Below are 21,358 nucleotides of genomic sequence, written 5' to 3'. Positions count from 1 at the left end.
TGAGTTAAAAAAACCTTCCTATGGCCGCCTCTTCTCTTGGAGTCCTTCCACATTTGTTCTCCACTCAATTTTTAAACGTTTTATGGAAAGAGATGGTGTCATTCTCCATCCCGTATTGCACGAGAAAACAATAGTTGTATGAGTAGGGAGCAAAGCCCCCAAAACACAGCCATGCTTCTGTGGACCCATCTTAAACCACTTCTTTCTATCAGGGAATAAAGAGGTTATTGTTCAAGTTTCCAAACCACCGTGGGCAAACCCTGCTTTGTAAATGGGGAGCAACTGCCAGAATACTCATCACATCCCTGACTCCTTTCTGTTGGCCTCACACCTGGACTTAGAGACTGTGTACTCTGTGCCCATGCACAGCTTGCCTTCTCCCTTAGCTTGACCCACAGTTGATTGAAGCTGCCTGCTTGGTGGCCCTGAAGTCCTTATCATCACGCTGGTCTCTTATCTCAGAGTAGTGAATGCTTTGACATGAGTGTACTACTCCATTCAGCCCTCATCTTCTTATGGAGGAGAGCACATAATTCATTCCAAAGGGCTATTTCCTTTGTCTATCGCCTGGAGAGCGTGAGATCACACATTATGGTTTGGGTGCCAGGAAACGCAACGCATCTGTCATTGGTCCCATTTGAAAGTACTTGTTCGTAGCTTGTGTGACGAGGTGGCCCGCCACAAATAACCACACTGAATCAGGTAGCAAGTCTAAGGGTGTTTGTTTGGAAATACAGACAGAATGGCTGTGGGTGAGATGGGAGATCTTTCAGGCTACCGGGTTCTTTGGCGAACTTTGCACTAGAGCCTTTCCGCTCTAACTTGTATAACCCAGCCCTTTCTGCCTCCCTAGCCCATCCCATGCATCCGTAACAGGATGTTAATGCAAACTAATGGTCTAATCCCAAATACGGTGGCTACCTGACTCCCTAGGGGTCTTCTACTCGTTCCCTGACCCACCCCGCATAGTAGTCTTAGGGAGCAAGAGATGGTGCCTTCTTTCACCCAGTGTCACTCTTCTATCTTTCAGGCGCGTTCTCTCCTAACCCTTTTCTAGCCTGGACTCAACGTATGTTCTGCTCCCACTGTACTACTGTCACTCTGATCTCTCACTTCGCTTTTCCACCCCAACCCTTTGATTTGATTTCTCCTCTCACTTCTCAACTTTATTACTTCTTACTGTCGCTACCTCCTGTTACCTCTCTTGTTATACTTTTGTCCCTCCTACTTCCTACGCTAATCTACTTGCTCCTACTGCTCCTCGACTACCACTACTCCCTCTCCTTTCTCACCACTACTCCTATTCCTCTACTCCCTCTCGCTACTACTGCCTCGTTACTCTCACTATCTCTCGACTGCAACTACCACTTACTATCATCTGCTACTACCAACTACCACTTCCTAATCCTACTACCACTGTATTACTCCCACAACTACTACCACCTCTGCTACCGTTACCATCCTCCTAGTCTATCCCTACACCTCACACTCTCCACTCTCACACACAAATACTCCACTGACCCCTTCTGTTTAATTACTTTCTCATTCCTGTCGCTTCCTCCTCCTCTGGTCTCTTGGACATCCTCTACCGCCTCCTGTTCTCACCCTACTTACCTACACTGAACAACTCAAATGCACCTCCTTAAATACCCCACCCCCTCCCAGGATTGGATACTCACCCTGTCCAATCACGTACCTGGCTTGAGAGGTGTGACGGTGAGGACTTAAAAATGTCTTGTAAGCACCGTCCCTTGTTGCATTTCTAATATGGACCCTGAGGTTTTCTTGAAGGCCAAACCTTGCTCCAAAATATCCCTGGTGGTGAGTGGGGTTCTCATCAATAAGGGCTCTGTGGAGGCTTTCACTCATTAACAAGAATCCCTGGTGGGTTAGTGTGGCTCGATTTCTGGATGCCATGTTGACTCGTAACGTCTCTGCAGTGTCCCTTTCTCTTGCGGCCGGTGTTGTGTGGTTAGCTACATCCCGTGGCATATTGAGGAGCCCCTCTGCACAGTTCCAGTGTCCTCTTCCGGCTGCTGCCTGTTGCGGCTTCTCCCTACCAGTGTTCTCCTGCAGCGGGATGCCGCCTTCATCTCAGGTAAGGTGGGGAAGGTAGCGGGCTTTCCTGCAATCACTCCGCTAGTTCTTTGGGTTGGGCTCCCTCCCTTCCCTGACAGGGCCTGAAAGTGGGGCCCGTCATACTTGTGAATTAAGACTTTGTTCATGTTTCCTACCTAGTGTGGCCGATCTCTGCTCACGGGTGAGAAGGAAGTACCAGAAAAGTCACTTCCCAGTCGCTTCTATCGCTAATGCCTCTCATGTGTCCATTAAGTGCAGGATTCCTTCTCCAGCAGTCATTGCCCTCTCTGGGGTAATGGCAAGCAGAGTATGAGAAGAGTTACTGACCAATCCTGCTCAATTATGGGTTTTGAAGTAGGCCTAATTAATTGGGGCCAAGATGGATGCACTGTGTTGGCTACCATACCATTAGAAGTGGAAATGGCGACAGGGTTCAGTAACATAAGACCACCCCTTAAGCAAGTAGAAGTTAATTTACTTTATTCACTCCTGCCCTTATTTTGAACTGGGCACCGGGGTGCAAAGCTTGCGTAGTCTGTTGTATATTCTGCCCCAAACCATCCTCTACTTCCTGGAACGAGTGGCAACAATTTTCCCTTCAAAGGACTTCCCAGCTGGCAAACTCTGAGCATCCCATGGGAGAGTGGGTTCCACCTCCATGGACGGAAGGTTTCACGGTGTCGAGCACGGCTGCTCCAGTTTTCCACATTCACCGGTACTCTGTTACCAACTGCAGATCATGACTGAGGGAGGGCAAGCGCAGCCAAGTGCATGAGCACAATGTGTATATTTAGCTCCTAACCCACCGTTCCCGACATTGATCAGGAAAGGCCGGTCCCGGGGGTCTTTGTTGATCTATTTTTAGTTGCTTTTTTTCAATCTGCCTGGATTTTTACAGACCCAAGGTAGCGGTCCTTCCATTTTCCAACGGGGGCTCTCCGCATCCCCATCTCAACCCTTGCACAGTTCTGCTGCCCTTTTTTTCCAATCTGGGTCTGTGGACTATCCAATCAAATTCTACTTCTTGCTGTGTTCTTGGTGGAAAGATATTGCTCGAAGATTCGCATTATTTGCAAAACTTTTTTTTTCCCTGTGGAAATCAAGACTTTGGAATTTAGAGGATTGTTTTTAAGGTAACCACCAGAGGTGATTGCAGACTTTTTCCTCACACTTTCCTCTGGCACTTGATGTCTACCAGATTTGGAATATGAAAGCCATACGCAAGGTACATCTCCAACTTGAGAGGGTCATGTAGCATTTATCAAGAGTCTTATTAAGAATGACTTCCGGCGTCTCCATGGTAGACGATACGTGTCCATGCTGTTCTCGAACCCCTGCATGGGGACAGGGTTGCTAGGACTTTCAAACGCTATTTGCATGTCTTGTGGATTGTTGGTGGGGAGGGCCAGTAAGGGTTCTTAGACAGGACTCATACAGGATTTTTTTTTCATTCCGGCCATTTTGTCATCTTGAGCAAACGATGCATGCATGCGTTTTGTGCACCAGGGGTTCTCTTGTGAAATCAGAATATTCCTGCTTCATGAAATACTGTGACTGTGTACACGTTACACGTTTATTTTCTGCTGGGGTGCTTGTCTGTCATGCATGGAGCGCCTAGAAGCAGCTTAAACAGTTTAAAGCTCATTCTGAAAGCTTGAGATTGCCATCTACAAAATGGCGCGTGCATGCAGCGCTCACTCTCTTTGATGGGTAGACAGTTGTGTCCAGGGTTGAGTACTGAAGCAGCAGGCGGTCATTTGGTTGCGGTTCTTCCAAAATCCAGCTGTCGGGAGTTCTGGCAAACATGTGTATAGTTCCTTAGCTGAATGGTTGAATCTTACATGTGTCACAATGCTGATACAAATGCAAGATAACATAAGCTTTGTTTTCATCTTTTCTTTTTTCTGTCTTGTGAAACGTTTTGTTTATTCGAAACAATAAGGCAATACAAAAAAATTTTTAGTTCAGAGATTTCAAGTTTACAAAAAGAATTAAAACTACTGATTATTGATAAATTGCTCATTTCTGGCTATACTTGGATACGTTGTGCTGATAAATGTATGATTCATACATGAAACATTGGGCCAAAGATATGTTCGAGTGATTTGCATTCGTTTCACGAACTGTGATTATCTATTTTTTGTAAAGGTTGATTATCAGATATTAACTGCTTGGCTGAATACTTTGCCAGCCATTCACTGTTTGGCCAAATAGCGGGCAGCTCTTTGGCCCAATCCCCCATCAAGCAAGGCAGGAAGTCCCTAGAGTTAATATGCCACTGCATTAGCAGCATCTATGCCAGTGTCTACCATAAAGATGAATTCACGCTCACTGACAACATTGCCAAACGTTCACCAAGAACGGAGATCAACTATTACTTCCGGTCCCCACATAGCGTGAGCGGAACTTCCCGCCCACTATTTCTGCCACATTTCTAACGATGGCACCGGTTCTGTGGCTCGCTTCGAGCTAGTGGTGGACCAAACAGCATATTTCGTATTTGACCGAAGAGTTTATCAAGTATTCTGCCACACCTGCATATGAAGCCGAAAAGATGTGATATTTAAGGATTCCTGTTCTAAAATAAAAATGAAAGCCCTATTGTAAATGTGTTGCCATCTTTCTTGTACTTCTCTTCAATGCGATGAACACATTCTTTTCGCAAGCAAGTCAGCAAGAATTAGATGAACAAACATCGGGAACGGGATGTTTGAAAGCTGTTGGATGTGCAAAGCCAGCGCTACTCCACGGGCCCGGCTTCCCGGATAAGAAGTGCCAGGTTGCCATGAGCATGGCTGTTTGCAGCTGCCATTGCCAATCACACACTGCAGCCAGCTGTGGATTGTAAAATAGATCAGGTGACAGTGACGCATGTATTCCCCTCCTTCCATGCGGCTCACATCCCAATGTATCAGTGGTTTCTGGCCCCTCGTGCAGCCTGGATGCATTGAATACTATCCGTCTGTCCAGGGCGAGAGGTCTGAAAATCACAAAGTGGAAGGTGTACAGAGTGGCATCAGGTGGGCAGGCAGTGATCTTCCAAGTCCACTGCACACCAGTGGCATCTCTAGGAGTCAAACTTAGCGGGTGCTGGGGGGTAGGGACCACCTATAAAAGGACAATGTGTATGCTTTTCCCAAATTGACGCGGGCAAAGTAGTCCAAAGTGGCCCGGGGAAGTAAAAATCGTGCATTTATACAGCAAGCAATTCTGTTGTATACATGTATATATCTTGATGTTAACGATATTGTCTCAGCCTATATCGATATTGAAAATATATATCGGTATGTCTCCAAAAGGTGGTATATCGCCCAGCAGCAGTTAAGTTCACTCCTGGTTTCGGGCCTTCATGGGCAATTAGTTCAGATGTTCCCTGTGGTCATTGGCTGGCATTGGACACCTGCCATTTTATGCACTTAGTTAAAATACAGTGTCCATATTGTGTCCCGATCGCATCTGCTGTAGGGGGCCTTTCACAAGTGTGCCATTAATACCCACGGTTTGCAATGCCTTTTTGTGCATCTCGCATCCGGCTGCAGGTGCTTTTCTGGAAGGTCTGTGCAGATCGCAATTGGTTGGGTTCCTTTCTCGGCTGTGTCTTTGTGTGGACATTTTAAAGTGCAAATGTAGCAAGAGCACTGACAATATCCAGACGGGCATATGAACTAGAGGAGCACAGTGTATGTCGTGCACTATAACAGCGGTCAACCAGCGACAAAATATGATCCTTTAAAGCAGTGTCTTCTGCAGAGATGGAGCCACTGTGATGTCTCGGGCAGTGTGTCCCTTTCAGGCCAGAAGAAAAAAAACAAGCTCAGCAAAATGCCTGCAAACGTGCAAATGACGGCTGGGGAAAGGAGGCCAGCAGATTACATCACCAAGCCCCCTTTCTCCCTCAGCAAAGCTGGGGGCTCGGGCGGGAACCCCTTGTCAGGGGCGAGCTACCCGCCAAGACCCCAATTTGAATTTCAACAGTCGGCGGCGGGCTAGCCCGATTGTTGAAATTCAAATTGGGGTCTTTTTTCACTGTGCCCTCACTCTCTCAGGCAGGGCAGGGGCAGGGCTTGCCTTTTCACCTAGCTGCACATGCAGCTTTTTAAAATAACAGCGTGATATATTAACATAAGCTATGAAGTGAATCACTTACAGAGCTGAAGATAAGATACAGTGTGATTAAATGATTTGCCCAGCATCACACACTTTGGTTAAATGCTGAAACCGGGAATGTGGACAATTTAAGCAACTAAGCACATCTTTCCAGGTTTAGTTGATATAGATATTTATTACGGTTTTGCTTTGCATTTCATGTGATTAAATAATACATTATTTATAGCAATGTCTTGGAAGCAAACTCGCATTAAATAACCTATCCTTTCATAGTAAACTAACTATGCACACTGTCATAGAAATATGTTGAGCAATAAGAGTATGGATTTAGTTTTATTCTCCCCATCCTGCATACAAAGTCACAATAGAATCAACTAGATTGATGTGTACGTAACAAATTCCCCTTGGCTTTTAAAGCAATAGTAATTTAATAAAGCCTGCAGCATTATGCACCCTTCTCACTGCTGATCACTCCCTCCCATTTCTAAAGGGACAGAAGTCCCTGCTAATATCCCCCCTTCCAGTGCCTAATGGCTCACATTGAAATGCTCTGTTGACACAGAGCAACATGACGGCCCTTCTGCTGCCGGGAGCCCCTTGGGACATTGTCTTGGCAGCAGGACACCTCTCCCATTCGGAAAGGATAAGGTGTCCTAATGCCAGGACAATGACGGTGCTGAGCAGGAATTCCTCAGCACACATTGTCCTCCCAGCGGGACACCTTTCCTGTTGGGTACCCTGATTGAGGTGCCGAATGAGAGAGGTGTCCCACTGACAAATATCTCAGTCTTGTCCTTACTTCCCCCCGACCCCCCGCTCGGTATGCCACTGTAGAGGGGGCAAAGGGGGGGGGGGCCCTCCTGGCCAAACTCTAGCGACGCCACTGCTGCACACACCTTTTTACAATGCTGCACCCTTAATGCATTTCAACCCTTACCCTGATGGTCACCTTGAAAGTGACACTGTGAACACAAATGCAGGATTGGGGGCATCCTATCCTCTGGTGGTTTCCCGCCTACATTTACTCTTGTGTGCCGTGTGGCACACCAGGAAATGCTGCATTATTACTCCTTTGGAGCTCCTCATTGGGCCTTTGCCCTGCTCAGGATGTATTCATCTCGTGCAGGGAAAAGGACTAGCATGATTGCAGCACTGTCATCAAGGCAGTTTGTACATGGGGGCGCAGAGGTTGGGTTGTCTGACAGCACAGGGAAGGCACTCTCAACTCTTCGTTAGCTTCAGGGGCGCACGCCACGTTAGTGAAAGAGATGCTTCTGAACCGGAAGGTTCCTCAGAGAGAAAGAGTTGGATGCGGGTCACCCTCACGCCACAAAGTCTGACTTTAATTAATCAGTCCAAATTATTCAATGTCTAAGAGTCTAATTGCCTATTGGGAAGTCTCTCCTCCTCTCCTCTCGACCCCCTCTCTCTCCTCGACCCCCTCTCCTCCTCCCTCCCCCTCTCCTCCTCCCTTCCCTTCTCCCCCTCTCTATCAATCTCCCTCTCTCCATCTCTCCATCTCTCCCCCTCTCTCCCTTAAAGAGTGCTTGCATCTCTCTCACATGGTTTCCTTTCAGACACTGATATGTTGGCAGCTGAAGGTGATGCCAAGAGGCCCCTCTGCCAAATGGAGAGCTCAAGAATGCCACAATTTTGCCTCCTGGAGCACCAGCGCCTACACCAGCCTCTATCCCTCCACCCTCTGCCTCCAGATTCCCATACCTCCTCGCCCCCTACCTCCTCCCTGCTCTCCTCGCACTACCACCAATCTGTCTTTCTCCGCTTATGCCGCTCGGCTTCCACCTACTCACTCGTCCAATGGCCACCATGGACATGGAGGAGGGACTATGAGTAGTTCTCGGTTTTCAATGGTACCGGCTCAACTTGTAGAGGCCAACTCATCTTGGACATTTTGCCACCATATTTCACTGTGTTTTGAGGGCGCATCGGGATAAGGGTATATGTTTGGGACCACACCCCCCCACATACATATTATGTAAAAAAAAAATGCAGGGAAACGGTTGTGATGAGTTGGCCGATTACGAGTTGTCCCAGATCCGTTTTCTATTTTCTTTTGTACTTTCTTTTAACTTGAGAAACAGCCGCCAAATAGTTTCTCTACTTAAATAAAATAGTGATTAGCATCCCTGAAATCATTTCAGGGTGCTAATAGCTACATGCCCCTAGGTTGAAGGCATTACTGGCAGGTAATGGCACCAGGGCGCCATATGAACTTGGGTCCCAGGCCATTGTTTGTCGGTAATTACCCCCCCTCCCCCCACCTCTGCGGTATTGCTGAAGGAATGTTCTCCATGGAGGCCAATGTGGGTGGGAAAAGGTCCGCCAAATCTTGCAACGCCTGACATAGAACTGATTTCCCCCCAGCCCTATCAACCTTTAAAGAAGTCTTCCATTTTCCAAATGTCAAAGTCAAGCTCTGCTCACCTCCTCTTAGACATTTTAGAAACAGGGCTTTTCACTCTCTGCCCACTTATCACTCTATACCCCCTCGAGCAGGCTGGTATACAGAGGAACTGGAGACGTATTACAACATGAAGTTTTTCGGAGAGACCTCTCTTGACAGTGGATGTCATCATGTCACTCTACCTGACATATAGCTGAGCTTACCCCAGCCACGCTGGTCTGGACAATCCGTTCTGAAGTTAAACTTTTCCAAAGGAACACGCACTACGCCCCCTCACACTCATCCTTGCAGCAGCGTTTCTCCAACACAAAGGGCCTCATTACGACCTTGGCGGAGGACCATGGCGCTATTAGCACCATGGTCCATGCCGCTAAGTTCCCAACTCCGTCATGGTGGATGGCGGAATTACCGCCCCATTCCAAGGTGAGTGGGGCGGTAATTCCCCATTCACCAATGGCCTCTTCCCCATTCCCATTTTTGCCCCATAGGGCATAATGGGAGTGGGGAAGGCGTAAATTACGGTGGCGTAATTAACTCCATGGTCCCTTAGCGCCATGGATTTTAACACCTGCTAAAAGCAGGTGTTAAATCCGCCATGGCGCTAAGGGACCTCGTACTCAGGCGGTAAGGGTCGGTGCTGTTTACGCTGCCGTAAACCCCTTACCGCCTGGGTCGTAATGAGGCCCAAAAACACATGTACTTGTGTCTGAAATCTAATGAACACTACTATCCGCGACGGTTTCATTTCCTACGCTTTTCTCATCCGCGCTCTATCGTTTAGTCTCTGGGTTGTTGCATTGGCTTCAAATGAAAAGGCCGTGTTCCACTGAAGATATCTAGGGAAAGCATTTGTCTGGAAACCAGCAGCTTTTTTTTTCTCAGGCTGGAATTCTTACAGACAGCTACTCAAAGCGGAAGTTCAGTACCCCTACCTAGAACCTGCTCACCTTGGACAAGCGTAGCTTCCAATTCCTGCCATTTACAATCTCTTGAACCACGTGTTTCAAGTTCCCATTTGTCCGATAAAATGGCGCACCTCTCTCTAAGAGGACGTGCAAACAATGCTAAGCAATGTGCGGCACAGCAGGCATGGCTCTTGTGAATGGGGTCTGTGTTCTTGGCTTCCTTCCAAGCCTGAGACCAACGTGGTGTTTGGTACCTGAATCTTTAGCAACAGGGTGGGGGTTTCATTGTGGTTTGCATGTTCCCATCCCCCAAATCCGCTGGCCGGTGCATCTCATATCCCACTGAGGAATAATAGAGCGTGCTACAGGCTAAGGGGGTGTGTGGCTGGGGAGATTGAGTCAGGAATGCACAAGAGCCAGTTCAGGGTATGTTGGTGCTCCCAGTATTAACAATCAACAGTGGCAGCAGGAGCTACCTAAAATGGGGGAGAACTATTCAGGTCTTTGCTGCTTGCTTGAACCCTGTATATCACTGAACATTGAGCTCCAAAGAAGACTTAAATAAGTAATATATTACATAAAAACGTGGGTTTCGTTTACTTGTGCTCCCTCCTGTTCACAAGTTCCCCGTATTAATTGCTCCTTCTGCTCCCTCTTATTCACAGTCGCCTCGCTTCATTCCTCCACATGCTCCTTCCTGTTACCAGTCCTCCTCTTCATTCCTCCACATGCTCCCCCCTGTTCACAGGCCTCCCTTCTTCATTCCTCCTTGTGCTCCCTCTTGTTCACAGCCCCCCCTTCTTCATTCCTCCTTGTGCTCCCTACTTTTTCTCAGGTTCCCCTTTTTCATTCCTCCCTGTGCTGCCTCTTCTTCACAGTCCCCCCTTCTTCATTCCTCCTTGTGCTCCCTACTTTTTCACGGGTTCCCCTTCTTCATTCCTCCTTGTGCTCCCTACTTTTTCATGGGTTCCCCTTCATTCCTCATTGTGCTCCCTACTTTTTCATGGGTTCCCCTTCTTCATTCCTCCCCTTGCTCCCTCTTGTTCATGTGTCCTCTTCTTCATTCCTCCTTGTGCTCCCTCTTCTTCACAGGCCCACCTTCTTCATTCCTCCTTCTACTCCCTACTTTTTCACGGGTTCCCCTTCTTCATTCCTGCTTGTGCTCCCTACTATTCACAGGTTCCCCTACTTCATTCCTCCTTATGCCCCCTACTTTTTCACGGGTTCCCCTTTTTCATTCCTCCTTGTGCTCCCTGCTTTTTCACGGGTTTCCCATCTTCATTCCTCCCCGTGCTCCCTCTTCTTCACAGCCCCCCTTCTTCATTCCTCCTTGTGCTACATACCTTTTCACGGGTTCCCCTTCTTCATTCCTTTTTGCACTCCCTACTTTTTCATGGGTTCCCCTTCCTCATTCCTCCCTGTGCTCCCTCTTGTTCACAGGCCCCCCTTCTTCATTCCTCCTTGTGCTCCCCGCTTTTTCACAGGCCCCCCTTCTTCATTCCTCCTTTTGCTCCCTATGTTTTCACAGGTTCCCCTTCTTCATTCCTCCCTGTGCTCCCTCTTCTTCGAAGCCCCCCTTCTTCATTCCTCCTTGTGCTCCCTGCTTTTTCAAAGGCCACCCTTCTTCATTCCTCCATGTGCTCCCTACTTTTTCACAGGCCCCCTTCTTCATTCCTCCTTGTGCTCCCTCTTGTTCACAGGTCTCCCTTCTTCATTCCTCCTTGTGCTCCCTCTTGTTCACAAGTCCCTCCTGCTTCATTCATCCTGTGCTCCCTACTTTTTCACGGGTTCGCCGCCTTCATTCCTTTTTGCACTCCCTACTTTTTCATGGGTTCCCCTTTCTCATTCCTCCTTGTGCTCCCTCTTGTTCACAGGCCCCCCTTCTTCATTCCTCCTTGTGCTCCCTGCTTTTTCACCGGCCCCCTTCTTCATTCCTCCTTTTGCTCCCTACTTTTTCACAGGTTCCCCTTCTTCATTCCTCCCTGTGCTCCCTCTTCTTCAAAGCCCCCCCTTCTTCATTCCTCCTTGTGCTCCCTCTTGTTCACAGGCCCCCCCTTCTTCATTCCTCCTTGTGCTCCCTGCTTTTTCACAGGCCCCCCTTCTTCATTCCTCCTTGTGCTCCCTCTTCTTCTCAAGTCCCTCCTGCTTCATTCCTCCTGTGCTCCCTACTTTTTCACGGGTTCCCCTTCTTGATTCCTCCTTGTGCTACTTACTTTTCATGGGTTCCCCTTCTTCATTCCTCCTTGTGCTCCCTCTTGGTCACAGGCCCCCAATCTTCGTTCCTCCCTGTGCTCCCTACTTTTTCACGGGTTCCCCTTCTTCATTCCTCCTTGTGCTCCCTACCTTTTCACAGGTTCCCCTTCTTCATTCCTCCCTGTGCTCCCTCTTCTTCACAGGTCCCATTTCTTCATTCCTCCTTGTGCTCCCTACTTTTTCACGGGTTCCCCTTCATTCCTCCTTGTGCTCCCTACTTTTTCAAAGGTTCCCCTTCTTCATTCCTCCCTGTGCTCCCTCTTCTTCACAGGCCCCTTCTTCATTCCTCCCTGTGCCCCCTCTTCTTCAGAGGCTCCCCTTCTTCATTCCTCCTTGTGCTCCCTACTTTTTCACAGGTGTCCCTTTTTTATTCCTCCTTGTGCTCTCTGCTTTTTCACGGGTGCCCCTTCTTCATTCCTCCTTGTGCTCTCTCGTTCACAGGCCCCCTTCATTGCTGCACGTGCTCTCTCTTGTTTACATCCCACTTTATTTCTCCATGTGCTCCCTATTGTACTTAGCCCCCACCTTTCATCCATTGTCTCTGTCCCACTTTTAAAGCCTCCCTTTTTCTGTGTACTCCCCTCATGTTCAGGGCCATCTTAAGCACTTTAGGGGCCCTGGGCATGGACATATTTGGGCCCCCCTCCACCAAACCAAAGGAATTAAGTGAGCAAGAATATCTGCCCGCCCCTGATCCCTACCCAATCCCTCGCCCGCCGCAATCACAACCCATAGGTTGATATGCTGCATCACAGCATTAAAAATAAGGATGTTTACTCCCTTTAAGTCCCCTTGCCCTCTCCATTCTTGCTCTAATCAGAATGATAAACAAGTACCATTTGAAGCCCAACATTATCAGTCTACGAAGAGGTTACTTCTGTTCTAGCATAGATTCAGGAGACTTCTTAATGCAGGACCCTATGTAAAAGGTATATGTAACCCAGAATAGACTGAGAACTGACATTTGCTGCCTCACATAATGCAAACATGCTCATGCATGGATAGAGGAGACCAATTGGTAGGAAGGAGAAAGCTACACATACCCTTGCATGGATAGTGGATGCAGATTAGAAGCTACCAGGAAGGTGTCTGTATCCAGACAGACTGAGATTATAAGTGGGACATGGTTTTCAAATAGTGTTGCCATTAGAGATCAAAATAATAAAGTGCCTGTATTCTGCAATATATCAATGCTCACTATTATAATTCAAGCAACACTATAGCCAGTGATACCATGAGTAAGGCTGTTTTGAAGATCATACCCTGAGAAGGAAATTTCTCTGAAGGGCTTATAATTTTGAAAGGTTTAGGGACGTTCAATTTCGAGGGGCTAGACAATACAAGGTTAAATCAGATGCCCAGCATTACACACACTGGTTAAGGGGTGAATCTGGGATGTGTGCCAACTCTGCAATTTCTGCATTTCAATTGAACACTTTCATTACCAGTTTTTACCATGAATTAAAATAATCTCATTTTATAAAACTGATTTGGAAAGTACATCTATCACATTACCAAAATGACCATTTTTTAAAAACAAAATATTATACAAGGGTGTAACACAGAATGATTCTAGCTTCATTCCCTCCACCACCAAGAGAAGTATATGAGTACCAGCATACCAATCAGTGTGATTTAACAGATTTAATATGGGTTGGCATTTTGTATTTTAAAGCTTTACATAGTTCCAAAACACTGGCTTCTGAAATTGTCATTCATAAACATGCAGAAAAACCTTTGACTTTTACCCAAATGCAAAGCTTTTTTTGTGTGAAACGAGCCGACTTTAAAATATGCTTGCCAGAGCCCTGCACCATCTGGTCCACTCCCTTCTGTCTACCATCCCTTCCACTCAAATAGCGTACATAAGAAGAAAGATCAAGTAATGGGCTAAACGATGCCACCAGCATGCGAGGAGGCAAACGTCACAGAAGGCAGTACAGTAATATACGAGATATTAGATGATTTGTCCAGGATCACTGTATTGTCTACTGGCAAAGCCAGGATACAAGCATGAATGCTTTGGTTCCACATTTGGATACTTATTCATTGCTTGTACTAACAGTTTATGCTCATCATGGAGGTGATTGCCTAGGTTTTACAACACCCCATCTGAACAAACCAATTTCTAGACCTTCACCATAAGGATGACATGTTCGCTCTTATAGCAACCCCTATCGGGTCCAGGTACATTGCTGATAATAGCACCTGTTGTGCTGCAAGACCAAGCACATACAAAGGCAGGTTTATAAACTTCAGACATAGGAAAGGCTCAGCCAGCCTTACAGGAATGTTCTATTCTAATCTTGCATAGGAACACATATCTCTGCAATGAGTGATTAACACACTGAGCTAGCTTCCAAACCATTGTGGCACTCAATTTACCAATATGCATTTCAAATTTGGCTATTGCAAATTATCAACATAATTCCCACAGGAAGGAAAGCATGCTACAGGTGTTGTGCTGCAAGGAACACACAAACTATATATATCACAGTGAACACAGAAAGCATTACATGATGAATTGATTGAGGCAGAATGTACTTGGCAAAACAGATAGGCAATAGGTTTAGACCCTCAATGCCATAAAATATCCTGACGTGTGCTATTTACGTCTGGTGAACAAAGGAATCTTAACTCTTTAGATCAGGCAGATTTGTGGGGCCCCCTCCAAGGTGGGGGCCCTGGGCAAGTGCCCCTTTTGCCCTCCCATAAAAACGTCTCTGCTCATGTTCATTCTTCCCAGGGCACTTTGCCCCCATTCTGTGCAGATTTTTCTTCCTAATGTCTTTCCAACTCCAGTGCATAGGCCCGATTGCAACCGTGCACTCTCCGTACACGCAGACCCACTTCTGCCCTGTGTCCATGCCCCCTCCTGCTCGGCTTGGTCTTTACCTCTTGTGTTTAGGTGCTTGGTCAGCCTGCCACCCTGGGGCTCTGTCCCCTTTTTGGGTAGACCTCTCAATCTGTTATCCCTAGTACAGCTTGTAACACTCTGCAGCTGCTCACTGCTACCACCCATTGCTGCTCTGCGTGCCCTCCTTTTTGCATACACGCCAATGCATTGGTTCCCTTTGCACAATATGGTGGCTCCAGCACAATAACCTTTGATCATCGTTGCCTGATGGTCTGTGCAAAATCATTGCTCCTCCACTCGCTATCGCCGGCCTTACACTTGTACAAGAGGCAACCATATTGGAATGGTGATGCCGATAATGACAAACATAGGATACTGCAGAGAAAGGAGGATGCCCAATTGAATAACATTTCTCACATGTGTGTACCATTTTCACAGAACTCACAGAAACGGAAGTCTGTAATGTTTTGTTTAAAACTATTCAGCTTCTACGTATGTTTGTTTTCTGTTGCTGCATGCATGCTACTGCTTTGAAATGAAAACCTTCCTAATTTAATTCCCTGAACAAAGTTGTGGTGTTTTTGTGTCATGATATAGAAGCTAGGCTCAATTCGGAAGGGGAAAACAAACCATTAAAACTAAAAGCACTGGGCCTCAGCTTGTTGCTCCGCGGCTCCTCCGCTGGTCTGCTGCCTGCTCCCTCCCTCCTGGGACCTGCCTGCAGTGGAGTGGTCGCTTCTTTGGACTCCGCTGCTGCCTCTTTTCTCCCTTCTCCCGGGATTTGTCTTGCACTAATAGAGGTCGCTTCTCTGGGCTACGTTGCTGCCTCTCTCCTGCCTCCTCATCCAGATCCTGTGTTGTGAGTTTCGGGAGCCTCTCTGCTGTGCCCGCCCCTGTCTACCGCGGATTGGACAGCTTCAGACTGCCCTCACGGCCCTGGTCCTGACTGGATCTACGGCTCCCTCACCCGCTGCCAAACTTTAATCCCGGCACTTTGGTTGAGCTTCTCACTCCTCCTGGCTGATCAGGCCTCAGCTCCATCGGCCTCACTCCATCAGGGGAGCCGCACCATCAGGGGAGCCGCGGCCGACTTCTTCTCTGCTGCTCCGACCCTCAGTCCTCCTTTGTCTGCAGGCGGCTCCCTCCTGGACTTCCGAACCTCCCCCCACACCACCAAGTGTGCCGTGGCGACTCTGGCCTCAATTCCATCGGCTGCCACCCCTCCTCCGGCTGAGTTTCCTCCTATGCTTCGGCCCTTCAGCCAGCCTGCAAGTGGCTCCTTCCTGGAATCCCGGCTCTTCGGTTGCGTCTCTCGCACCTCCTTCACACCATCAGGGACGCTGCAGCTGGCCTGACCCCAGATCTTGGCTCTTCCGCAGGGACTCCAGTGCATCCTCCAGCTCATCGGGGGTGCCTCGGCTTCTCTGGCTTTGAATCCTGCGCCTGGAGCTTAAGGGGAACTTCCTATGAGAGACGTCTTCTTGGCTCCATTTGACTTGGCCCTACTGGGAGTGCTGCTAGTCAGCGTCCTGCTGTTTGGTACCCTCAGCTGCTCGCCCCATTCTCTCTGACCTGCTCGGCCGCCCAATTCCACTGGCCTGCAGTGAATTCTTCGCTTGCTACTGCCCATGCCCCTTCGGCCGCTGAGGTGACATCTGGACCTCACTTCACCATTACTGCCTCTTATTACCTCACAGCACCATTATTGCTAGTCAGCGTCCTGCTGTTTGGTAGCCTCATCTGCTCACCCTATTCTCTCTGCCCTGCTTGGCCGCCCACCTCCACTGGCCTGCTGTGACTTCTTCGCCTGCTACTGCCCATGCCCCTTCGGCCGCTGAGGTGACATCAGGAACCAATTTTACCCATTGTAGTCCCTGCCTTGCAGCTACCCTGTACCACCCAGGCCTCTGTCCTGCATTTCCCCTACAGACTTCTTCCCTCTCCACTCTCTTACCCTTTGCAATCTCTCCCCTCCTTGTCATGCGCATCGCCAGATTTCTCCCTTCCTTTCCACCTTTCTCCTCACCTTCTCCTTCCTGCCCCCTCCCCTTCCCCCTTCCTCTCTTCCTCGTCTTTTCCCTCTTCCGCATGTCCATCCCCTTACTCAACCCTCTCCCCCACTCACCTCCTTCCATTTCTTACTTTCCTTGTCGTCTTAACCTCATCTCCCCTCCAATCCGAAATTCCAACCTAATATTGTTCTTTGGAATGCCAGATCACTCTGTAAAAAGATTGCAGCCGTCTTAGACATGTTCTTTTGTCTCAATCTTCATTTCCTCTGTCTAATTGAAACTTGGATGCCACCTGACAACTCAACTGTCCCTGCCTCCCTTACCACCCCTTCCTCATCCTTTTCTCATGTCTCTCATCCCACTGGTCGTGGCGGTGGGGTGGGCACCTCTTCCATCCTAAATACCTTTCATCTACCTCTTCTCCGTCCCTTCCTACTTTCTCTTCTTTTGAATACTTGTACAAATCCTTTACTTATCTTCTCCCCATTTCTTTCCTAATTATCTATAGACCTCATGGCCCCCTCTTCTCCTTTTATGATGACCTCGACCACCACCTCTCTCTTATTTCCCCCTCCCCTCCTCCCCTTACTGTACTTGGTGACTTCAACCTTCACCTTCCTGCTTCCCCTCAACCCTCACCTCTTCTCTCGATCCTCGACTCCTACCTTCTCTCTCCGCTTCCCTCTTCTCTGACTCACTCTTCTGGCTCCACTCTTGATCTCATCTTCATTTCCACCTACTCTTCCTCTCCTGTATCCTCCTTACCCAGCTATCTATCTGATCATGCTCTGCTCTCTTTCTCCCTTATTCCCAGCATTCCACCTCCCTCTCCCTTACCCTCCTCCACATCCTTTACTCAACGCGACCTCTGGAACTTTAGCCCTTCACTCTTCCTTGATACCTGCTCTTCTTCTCTTCCTTCCCTCTCTGATTTCTCCTCCCTCTCGGCTGACCTTGCCTTATCCTCTCTATCCTCCGCTATCTCATCTAGTCTCAATCAACTCTACCCCCTTTCCCCTTTTCGCCCTTCTCTTAAACCTTCCCAACCCTGGCTCTCTCCTCACCTCTTGTCCATGCGTGGCCTCCTTAGCCGCCTTGAGAGATGCTGGCTCAAATCCCCCACTCTTTCTAACCAAACCTCCTACTTTTCTTATCACTCCATATATGACTCCTGCCTTAACTCCGCCAAACGTGCATACTTTTTTAACCTCCTTCACTCCCAAGCCTCTCATCCTCGTCGTATCTTTCAAACCCTCTCTCGTCTCCTCCCCCCTCCCACTCCTGACCCCTCCTCTACTTCTCCTCTTTCTCCTTCTGACTTTGCAAACTTCTTCTCTGAAAAAATTATTTCTCTTGGCCAAAAAATTGGCAGTTCTCCTTCTTATTCCCCTCCCCTGCCCTCCTCACATTCCCCCTCAGCTCACATGTCTACATTTTCTCCTATCACTCCCTCTGATGTCTCTCTCTTCTTAACTAAATCCCATCCTACTGCCACCCCTTCAGACCCCATCCCAACCCTCCTTATTCCCAAGATTTACCCCCCTCTTATTCCCTACCTAACCTCCTTCTTCAACACTTGCTTCTCCACGGCCACCTTCCCTTCTGGCTTCAAGCACGCCACTATCATCACTATACTGAAAAAGTCTTCTGCTAATCCTCTTCTCGCCTCTAACTTTTGCCCAATTTCACTTCTACCTTTTCTCTCTAAACTACTTGAATGCTTAGCCTATTCTCAGCTCTCAACTTTTGCCACTTCCCACTCTCTCCTTTCCCCCTCTCAATCTGGCTTCCGTCCCAAACACTCCACTGAGTCCGCTCTTACCTATGTCCTTAACTCTCTCTTTACCACTCGCTATTCTAAACCTTCCTCCATCCTCATCCTCCTTGACCTTTCTGCTGCTTTCGACACTGTCGATCACCCCTTGCTTCTCAACACTCTTTCCTCCTTTGGATTCAAAGGCTCTGTCCTTAACTGACTCTCCTCTTACCTCTCGCACTGCTCTTTCGCTGTCTCTTGGGGCGGACAAACCTCTACTACCTTCCCTCTCAAATACGGCATCCCCCCAAGGCTCTGTTCTCGGACCCTTCTTATTCTCTCTTTACACATCACTCCTTGCCCCCATCATCTCCTCCTTAGGGTTTTCTCACCATTTCTACGCTGATGACACCCAGCTATTCCTCTCCTTGTCTTCCTTCACCTCAGACTTACATCTCAACCTCTCTTCCTGTCTTCCTGCCATTAAATACTGGATGTCATCTCACTATCTCTCTCTTAACACTGACAGGACTGAAGACTTGAAGTCCTTCTAACACCCTGCCCTCTCCATTCCCCCCTCCTTCTATCAATTTTCCTCCTTCTAATCTTCCAAGTTCCAACCATGCTCGTAATCTAGGTGTTTACTTTGACTCTTCCCTTTCCTTTTCTCATCATATCTCCCTCACTTCTCGGGCATGTCGCTATCATCTCTTTAACATCCTTAAAGTCCGTCCCTCTCTCACCTTCCATGCTACCAAACCTTTAATCTCCTCCCTCATCTTTTCTCGCCTTCTCTATTGTTCCTCTCTCTTCTTTGGTCTCCCCGCTTCCCATCTTGCCCCCTTCATATCCCTCTACCACTCTGCCATCCGCACCCTCGGCCTACTCTCTCCCCATGACTCCATCTCCGACTCACTCTCTTACCTAGGATGGCTTCCTTTCCACTCCCAACTTAAATTTAATTTCCTTTGTCTTGTCTTTAAATCTCTTCATGACCTTGCTCCTCCTTACCTCTCCTCTCTCCTCTCACTCATTCTATACCCCCTCTGACTCCCTTTGTTCTGCTGATCTCTTCTTACTTTCTGTTCCCCCACCACCTTGTGCCTCTTCTCGCTTCCATTCCTTTCAGCTCCTTGCCCCCTTATACTGGAACTCCCTGCCTCTTTCTATCCGTTCCTCCACCTATTTCTCCTTCTGCTCCTCATTGAAATCACCTCTTCTTCACTCCCCTCCTTGACACTTTCCCCACTCTCTCCTTTTCACCCTCCTAGTTCCCTTTTCCCTGATCTTTCTTATTTTTTCCCTTCTCTCCTAAACTCTCCTCTCTCTCTCTCTATAGCTCACTTCACTCATTACTCTTTTCTTCTCCTTCCTTCCCCACCCCCTACTCTCCTCTCCCTCACATGCAAATTGTTCTACATACCAATTTTATGGCTTGATTCATGTTTATTGTTACTGCTTCTACTGTTCTATGTTTGATGTGTTTTGTTGTTAACTGTAAAGCGCCTTGGATTAAGGTGCTATATAAAACAATAATAAATACAAATAAGTGCAATCTATGCCCATCTGTAACCAGATTCATTACTGATGTGTCTAGTTTTGTCCTTCTTCTCTTTCTGAAGATAAATCTTCCCTGTGGGGCTGGTGGGGCTGCAAATCATATGCAAAATCCTCCTCTTAATATTTAGGTATGATTCTGGTGCAATTCTCGTATCTAGAAAGACCTCAATATTTTGAGACGGTTCCCATTGTTTGTTTCTTTTTAAACCGCATTTCCCCCTGCTTTTCAATATTTAGTTACAAGTGATACCGGCTCAGAAGTCATATTTTATGTTTCTGAATGTGTTGATGAAGAAAGTGTAGGTTTTATGAAATTTTGATATTATCAAGGCTGTTAACTCATCTCCCCCAAATGCCCAAAATGCTTTCGTATTCACATTTTAAAAGCTGGAAAATATGAATCGACATAATGGAAAAAATAGAAGAGAAAAAAATAAGCTTGACGGCGCGCCTGCCATTTATTTTGGCCATTCCTATGTAATTTACATTGGCGCATCGTCACAAAAACTATTCACTACGTAGCAAGCCTTAAAATGACTTTGTCTGCTTGCTTTACTGCATCTGTACAAGTGCAAACTGATTTACATATTCTTCAGTGTTTCTGTAGCATGAGCATCTTCATCTTGAGCCCGAAATGTTGCTCATCTTTACCATCCTCTCTTCAGAACTTATAGAATGTCTATATTCTTCTGCCTAGTGCATCTTTTCCAGGTTTGTCATTTTCTGCTCCTCATGACATCACCACTCTTCTTTCTTGCTCAAATGTACACTTCTTCTGGCACTTTATCCAAAAGAACACTATGTCTTTGTGCATGTATGTAGGGTTTTCTCAATGGATACCTTGTTTCCATGATTTTCTGCGTTACTTGCACTGGACGTGTTGCAATTTCCAGCTCCCAACATATAGGCAGCATGGGGCCGGGGCTTTTGGAGGGGGTTCTTGACTCCTCCTCTACAACGTGCAGGTGGAGTTATGTGTCACAGCAGCACAGTGGGAAGGTCCTCCCTCCTCCTCCTGGTTAAAGTGGGACCCAGTGTCTGCAGGTGCATCCAAGGCTATACTACGACGAACGCAATGACCACATACAGTGACCACACGCAGTCCGGCAGAGGCAGGGTGCCTGGGCGGCCTGCAGCAGGACATCCAAAGCATTCTAGCAGGCCTGAAGGCATTGGGGCAGAATGCAGTCCTCTCTGAGAGCTATGCGATAGAGAGTACTAAAGGTGGAGGAAAGAGTGGAGGCCCTATAAAATGATCAACCTTCGGCAGATGTGATGGAAGCCAAACTAGAGGTGAGAATTATGGAACTGGAAAGCACAGAGAATGAGGCTAGAAGCAAGCTGAAAATAGGGGGAGGAGAAACAATCTCAGAATCTGGGGCCTCCCTCAGAAGGATGGGGAGT

The 21,358-nt window shown here is 47.7% G+C and overlaps 1 protein-coding gene across 3 annotated transcripts in view; it reads left to right on the top strand.

Annotated features, from left to right (window-relative positions):
* The window catches only part of STAC3 (SH3 and cysteine rich domain 3), a 238,144-nt gene that overhangs the window by 77,293 nt on the left and 139,493 nt on the right, over nucleotides 1–21,358 (top strand). Inside the window, exon 1 of one of the 3 annotated variants that reach the window (XM_069653572.1) lies at nucleotides 3,017–3,304. The exons of the other annotated variants lie outside the window; for them this stretch is intronic. Within the exon in view, the coding sequence (XP_069509673.1) occupies nucleotides 3,287–3,304 (18 nt within the window). The 5' untranslated portion in view covers nucleotides 3,017–3,286. Of the gene's footprint in view, nucleotides 1–3,016; nucleotides 3,305–21,358 lie in introns of those variants that run through there. 3 annotated transcript variants of the gene reach the window in all.

The sequence above is a fragment of the Ambystoma mexicanum genome, chromosome 3q (assembly GCF_040938575.1).
Source record: "Ambystoma mexicanum isolate Mex_15411 chromosome 3q, UKY_AmexF1_1, whole genome shotgun sequence".
NCBI classification, from domain to species: Eukaryota; Metazoa; Chordata; class Amphibia; order Caudata; family Ambystomatidae; genus Ambystoma; species Ambystoma mexicanum.
The sequence above is the reverse complement of the archived record's forward strand: the minus strand, read 5'-3'. Positions and strand labels throughout refer to the sequence as shown.